Below are 7,458 nucleotides of genomic sequence, written 5' to 3' on the forward strand. Positions count from 1 at the left end.
GGTCCCCGGTCCGGTACGGGGGCAACACTGAGGGTTGCGATCCGTTGCCAGACACGGAAAAAGACAAAAGACAAAAAAAAAAAAAAAAATGCCAAGCTTTGAAGGGTCACAAATAAATACCACCCAAGCCAGACCCTAAACTGAAAGCCTCTTCTTCAGTGGGAATCAGTGAAAACTGTTTTGTAAACAAAACAACTTTTCTAGAAATTGCTTTTGGTGTTTCAGAAGTAAATCCAACTTCTCCAGAAGTTCAGTTGTACCTGTCTCTAAACGAATTTCAAATGTACTGGTCATATAGCCTACTCAACGCAGCAAATCTGGTGCCAGCCGCCAAGCTTTCACCAAGTACAGCCCACATACTTTGTAGCAGCACATGAAACCAGCACAGTTTCAGCTAAGATCAATGATCTATCTGGTTCTAGTCACCACTAATCTGCACTACAGGGGTTGCTGCATGGCCTGGGGAGGGCATAAACAGCATCTTTACATGCCAGGGGCTTCCCACAAAAGAAGGACCTTCCCATAATGGGTCTGAAATGAACTCCAATGAAAAATTTTCTAGCTGCCTAAGTTAGAAATAGGCTTTTGAGACTGTTTTTCAAAAGCTGAGCTCATTGTCTATAAAAATTACAAATATATATACCCTTTGAATCAATGAGCAATTCCAATTCTAGAAATTTATGTATCATAATAGATAAGGTAATTCACTTCACTATTTATAGTAACAACACCTTAAATGTTTATCAGTAGGGAACTGGTTAAATAATCATATTTCCATATGGGTGAATACTCTGCAGCTTTAACAAAAAAAGAATGAGGGCTCTTTCTACAGCATATTAAAAAATCCACAAAAAACACTAAAGTGAAAAAAGGAAAGTGCAGAACAGTGTATAGCACACTACACTGTATAAAAGGGGGGAGGGGGTGTACCACCAACTCAAAAAGTTAAGAATTAAATATCACACTTATAAATCTAATCACCAAATCCATGAACAAATTTAAAGACTGACAAAAGATCAGATACCACCCACTTTGCCAAATGAATAGTTAAGAAATCTATTTCTAAATCTAGCTACAATTATTTATCTTCATTGTTGCTTATCCTCCCACCAACTTCAAAAAAAAAATTATTTACTAACACTTAAAAAGTCGGATACTTACTTGCTACCATTAAACATTTTATTCAGGGCATCTCTTGATATAATATGACCACAGACCAATTTCATGGGTGGGTTGTTATCTGTTGTTTGCTGACGAAGGATAGGACAGGCAAATATAGAGTGATACCAGCACTTTTTACCAAGGTCCACTTCAATCTGTTTAAAAAAAAAAAAAAAAGGAAAAAGCCTAAATTTGTATTTCAGAAAACCATCCACATGTGAATACACACTGCAGCAAAGAACATTTCTCATATTTACGAATCTGAAAGTAACTTTCTACAGCACTGTTCTAAATAACTCAAAGATGGATAGTATCAGGGATTCAAAGTGCTAAATTAGTCTTCAAAATTATTTATAACACTACTTTTCAAACCAAATTCTGTTTAAGAGTTAGATTCAAAGACAAGGCAATGCTCTAGAAGTCAAACACTCTTGAAAATTTGTCATATACCTAAGAGCAAAACCCACCAAAACCCTGTTTTGTAGCACACTTAGCTAGGTGATAAAGTTCAGTGTAGTAACTTCTTTAAAGGTTGACTAATTATGGTTTACTTCCATGTGAGCTTCAGATCTGAGTTTCTCATTTTTTATGTGTAATGGCCAAGAGAAACCACCTGAAACAGGCTAAGGTTCAGCAGGACCTTTCGCAATCTGTACATCAATGCCCCTAGCACTTGTATCAATTGTTTCTCTCTGCCACAAACAAAACAAATCATCCAAAACCTAAGAAATCACCCAGCAGAGTGGTTGACACATGACAGAGGCTCCACAAATGTCAGAACTCTGTTTTCTTTCCTTCTAAGTAAGAAATGACTACCAAAGTCCATTACCCACACTCTTTCCAGAAAGTTGATGACAAAGTGTAAAACAATCCTCACAAAAGATGGCCAAATCACCCCCTCCAATTGCTTTACCAGTCTGATACACAAACTTTAGGCAAATTCGGGTTTCAATCCACTCTGCTCTAGTGTACAGTGTCAAAGATGCTTCAACATAACCAGGAAACTGACAGCTGCCAGGCACCTGCCTCAGCAAAGCAAGGAAAGGCTCCCATTCTTTTCACTCGCTCAAGTTAGCAGCAGTGGAGCAGGGGTGCTGCTTGTGTCCTGACCACACTCAGGACTGGGAATGCACCTATGCCTTTAATCAAAAAAGATCTTTGAGGAGAGGCTGGGGCAACCAACTGACAGGGTTACCAGCTGAAAGAACAAGGTAATTACAGATAACCTGTGCACAGGTGTGGCAGAAAAGAGGCAAAAAGCCAAATACCTATTTTAGCCCTGCAGGGTCTGTGACACAACTGTGACAGGAATGATAACTCCAGGCACGAGTCTTAGGGCCTACTGTCAGAGGCCTGGGAGAAACACACATACAATGACCTCTGCCACTCCACATTGTAACTGCACCATGGCAGCCACAATCTGAGTACCTATTATGTGTCCCCTATTACTCTAAACCTGCCTATCTTCTCTCTAGCTTTCAGTAGCCCCATAAAGAGAAGGATGGTCCCTATTTTAGAGATGAACAAACTACTGCTTAGAGAAGTTACAGAGTTGGCAAGTGATTGGAGCTGATGTTTAAAACCATGGCCCTTTCCACAATAGCAGTAGACACACAGCACTGGAGACACTGATGACTGCAGGTGTCATGGGGATGGCATCTATTTTAACAGCTATGTATTTATTTCAATTGGTATTAGAAAAAAATAACCAGCACAAACCCATGATTTCATCGACATCAGTGCTTAGGACAAAAATAAATCCAATTACTGATGCACTGCTTTATATTTAAAAGAAATCATAATATGAGTGGTTTATGAACTGCACTGCAGAACACACTGCATGCTACAGTATATACAACCCTCCCCACTTCTCATATTTTCCCTCATCAGCTTTCACTACCACTTTACATCAAAATATTAAGAACACTCCTTCAGTGTCTCTAAAGTGTACTAGGTCCCTCATTTCTACTGACATATACATAAAAGAACTACTCTCAAATGGCTACAATAATGTTTTCTGGTTAAAAGGCAAGATGAGCATTTTAAACCCTTAACATCCACAATCTTCTAATGGCTAGAAAAGTAAACAACCAATAGAAAGTGGAACTCACGGGTAATTCATCTTTCTGGTTCCAAACTCCAGTGCACTGCCTCTGTTCAATCACGGCTTTGATGTTAATTAAAGCTGGCAGGGCCACACAACCTGCTGAGAAACTGGGACAGCAGAAGAGGAACCATCAGTGACAGGCCAGCTATCAGGCTGCTTGGTCCAAGGAGATGTCAAGTCTTCCAGCCTCCGTGTGTCACAGACTCCAGCTATAGGACAGGACACAGAGCCTTCTGCTCTGCTAAGAGCAAACTCTGCTAAAAGCAAACTTCCATTTCTACTAGAAGAAAAATAACTTGCCTTCCTCTCCCAATCCCCGGGTACACTGGTATTTATTTCCCACAGTAATTGAAAAACAACCCCCATTTTAAAACAATAAAATACAAAACACTACATTTACTAAATAAACCTTACCAATATGGGGAAAATGCAATAAAAAAATAACTTAAAAAAAAATCAACTAAAACTATCATCTGGTAGGGTGCATAATTCCTCAATAATTAGAAAAAGAAAGAGTTCTATACATTAAAAAAGGAAGCGGCTTTGGCATCCAGTGTCGAAAGGGAGGACTCACCGTTAAAAGAGGTATGAAATATGTTAATTTACATGAAGGAAAAAGAAAGAACAGGAATTAAGAACTACTGTTCTTACAAATATGGTGTTTTAGCATTTGAGTCTGAAAGGGAAAGATGTTTTTGCATAGGATTCTTCACTCAACATTGCACAAACCTAACACCCTTTCCTGTTCTCTACCTTTACTGACTAGAAACTAGCATACTTAAGTTTACTTTCCTTACAAAATACACTCACTAGCGCAGTGATACACAAAATGTGATCTGCCAACTGTTGATGGTTCATACACCATTTTTGGCCCAAATGAAAAAAGTACAGGAACTGAGAATAAGGTTGCAGAGAATTTTATAACAATCTGACGTTAGTGCAAAAAATAAAGTTTCTGTATTTTACAAAACAACCAGATTTAAAGGGCTCTGCTTATCAGTCATCATTAACATTCTTGCCCCTGAAACATTTTCTTGGATGGTTCCTCCTACACCAGGATCACTTCTGTCCAAGAAAGATAATTTCTCAGATCTGGAAGTGTTGGCAAGCCAACTCTCAGCTGACTCCTTCTTCAAGACTGTCCTCAGTTGAAGACAGCCATCTGACCAGGGTCACACCCAGTGACTGCTCCACGTGAGGATACAAAAGCCCGGCCCCACTGCCCCAACTTGGGACAATGTTGCAGGCCCATCACAGCCCCAGAGCGACTCAGGGATCGGGGGGAAGACTTTGTTTCAACTGCATCAAGTCCAACTTTTCTCTCTGCCTAATCCCGATGCTATAATTCCCCCCACAGGTGCTGATCTCAATAAATTTCCTGCATGTCTGTTCCCCAGAGAACCTGACAGCAACAGCACCTTGCACTTGCATGCATCTGTCTCCAACGCTAGGATGGAACACTCTGTGGAACGCAGACCATATCTTATTCATGGTTGTATCCCACACAGTGCCTGGCACATACCAGGGATTAAAAACAATTGGGGAATAAAATGAAAAAAATTATTTTCTTAAAACAGATTCTTAAACTTTTTGGTTTCAGGACCCCTTTACATGCTTAAATATTAAGGATGTCACAGAGCGTTCCTTTTTGTGGGTTATATCTATCATTACTTAATTTAATTTAATCACAAATTAAAACAGAAATTTTAAATATACTATTTCATTTAAAAATAGTACACATGCTATGTTATCATAAATAACATTTTTATAAAAAATAACTATATTTCCCAAAATGATAACACATTTGTGAGAAGAGTTGAACTGTTTTACTTTTTTTTTTTTTGGTTTTTGTTTGTTTGGTTGGTTGATTGGGTTTTTTTGTTTGTGACTGGTAAGGGGATCGCAACCCTTGGCTTGGTGTCGCCTGCACTACGCTCAGCCAGTGAGCGCTGTGAGCACACCGGTCATCCCTATATAGGATCCGAACCCGTGGCGGGAACGCCGCTGCGCTCCCAGCGCCGCACTCTCCCGAGTGAGCCACGGGCCGGCCTAAACTGTTTTACATTTTTACAAATCTCTCAATATCTAGCTCAACAGAGGACAGCTGGATTCTTACAGCTTCCTCTGCATTTGTTGGTTGTGATTTGTTCTTCTGGTTGAAGTAAACGAAAAAAAATCTAGCCCTCCACAGACACATAGCACTTTAATGGACTTTTCAGGTAATTGTGGATATTCTTTAATACCACACCAAAATTCAACAAGCGGCAGCTTCCTAAAGGTTAGTCACAAAGTGAAATCTAAAACTGCACCACCGAACTTTCTGTATCCCACTACATTACAATTTTTTGGTCTGTCTTACACTTAGAATGACTCTAGTACCCATATATAATTTTGTGAGATCACACTGAATTAAGATGTTGCAAATGTTTCATTCCAGTATACAAAATTTAAAAAAATAAAATTGGTTATATCACCACCAACCTAATCAGAATAGCCTTAAGTATTAGGAAGCTGACAAGCTCAAAGTGGAGGGTATCAGTTTTCTAAAATTTCAATTTTAGCTTAAAACCTTGAATCTTATCATGGTTAAGAGATAAGAGATAACGTCAGTTGCTTTCCTTGACGTAACAGGTTTACTTCGTTCATTTAAAAAATGACTGCCAAAAACCTGAGTGTGAATAACAGTAGTTTATGTGTTAGTGATTCTTTCAAGTAAAAACTGTGTTTCATGAAAAATGTGACTAGTTTAAGCTCATAACTCAAACAACATATAGGTGCTTTTTCCGGAGACAAGAAACTGAAGTGCTTTATGTGAATTTCCTATTTTGTCACAAGAAATATTTAAAAGATGTGTACTCAAAAGTCAGGAATTAATAAAACGAATAAATTAAAATTTTTTTCCTTTCTTTCCACAGGCTGCTGGATAGAAAAATCTAATAATTTTTAATGTTTCATCAAAAACATTTAGTAAAACGAGCATTTCTTAAATGGCAAGTATGTAGTAGTGAGGAATCCAGTGAGTACATGTGGAGTTTGGTACCACTCCCGACTTGTGCTAAGGCTCTAGCACTTTAACCTACCCTTATATTTACGCAGATGATGCAAAAATAACAGTGGAAAAGGCTCTCAGGACCCCCTGAAGTTCACAGACCACACTCTGAGAACTGCTGCCCTAAAACTGTGTCACTGCCAATTGTGACGATCTCTTGAAATACCAACTGTACTCTTCTTCAGAAAGACCAAAGTTCTCTGGGCCGGCCCGGTGGCGCACTGCTACAGTGTGCCGCTTGGGAGCGCAGCGGCGCTCCCGCCGAGGGTTCGGATCCCACATACAGACCGGCGGCTCACTGGCTGAGCGAGGTGCGGGCGCAACACCGAGGGTTGCGATCCCGTTGCCGGTCCGGTACGGGCGCGACACTGAGGGTTGCGATCCGTTGCCGGTCACGAAAAAAGACAAAAAGGAAAAAAAAAAAAGACCAAAGTTCTCTTGGCTTTAAACATCAAAAACTAGACAAGTTAAGAGGAGCTGACCAGTGCAGGGCATATTTCAATAACAGGGAGGGTAATTTCCATACCTGACACTGAGTGGAGACTCCACAGAGAGCCCCAGGAGGGCACAGGCATCCCGCGTAAAGATGTCACAGATATCAGCCCACTGGTTTGCATCAAGCAGGTGAACATATGGTGAGTTCTCAATTCCTTGTCTCAGGTACACAAGGCTTCCCATCAAAACCTGAATGTCTAAACAAAAAAGCATCAGCAATTTGGAGATGTGAATAACCACACCCACAACAGAGTTTGCTTGCAGCTAACAGGCCAAGAAAGGCAAGAAAAACCCTCACCCCAACTGACACAGTCTAAAATAATGTGTTGACAATGTCTCTTAAAATTCTGGTCCTGAAAATCCTGGTTTCTTCTCTCACTCTAAAATAAGAAACAGCATGAAAAGAAAGGGGAAGAAAAAGAAAGCACTGAAAATACTGAACTTACAATTTTTTTACTCTTATATGCAGCGTAATATAACTACCATTATCTATAGGAGTAATGATGTCATAAATAGGGCTATCACATGCCTTTGGCTGCTGAACCAGCCAGTACACATGGGTTTATGGCTGCCCCCCCCCCCCCCCCCTTTTTCAAAGCAAAAACAACAGCCTAAGGGGGGGGGGGGGGGGGGGGGGGGGGGGGGG

The 7,458-nt window shown here is 40.1% G+C and overlaps 1 protein-coding gene across 1 annotated transcript in view; it reads right to left on the reverse strand.

Annotated features, from left to right (window-relative positions):
• The window catches only part of RMND5A (required for meiotic nuclear division 5 homolog A (S. cerevisiae)), a gene marked incomplete at its 5' end in the record, with an annotated part of 26,380 nt that overhangs the window by 3,132 nt on the left and 15,790 nt on the right, over positions 1–7,458 (reverse strand). The window contains 3 exons of the mRNA XM_008591900.1: positions 1,162–1,316; positions 3,273–3,375; positions 6,844–7,009. Coding sequence (XP_008590122.1) covers positions 1,162–1,316; positions 3,273–3,375; positions 6,844–7,009 — 424 coding nt within the window. The remainder of the gene's footprint in view (positions 1–1,161; positions 1,317–3,272; positions 3,376–6,843; positions 7,010–7,458) is intronic.

This window comes from Galeopterus variegatus, unplaced genomic scaffold (genome assembly GCF_000696425.1).
Source record: "Galeopterus variegatus unplaced genomic scaffold, G_variegatus-3.0.2 Scaffold7380, whole genome shotgun sequence".
In the NCBI taxonomy this organism is placed as follows: Eukaryota; Metazoa; Chordata; class Mammalia; order Dermoptera; family Cynocephalidae; genus Galeopterus; species Galeopterus variegatus.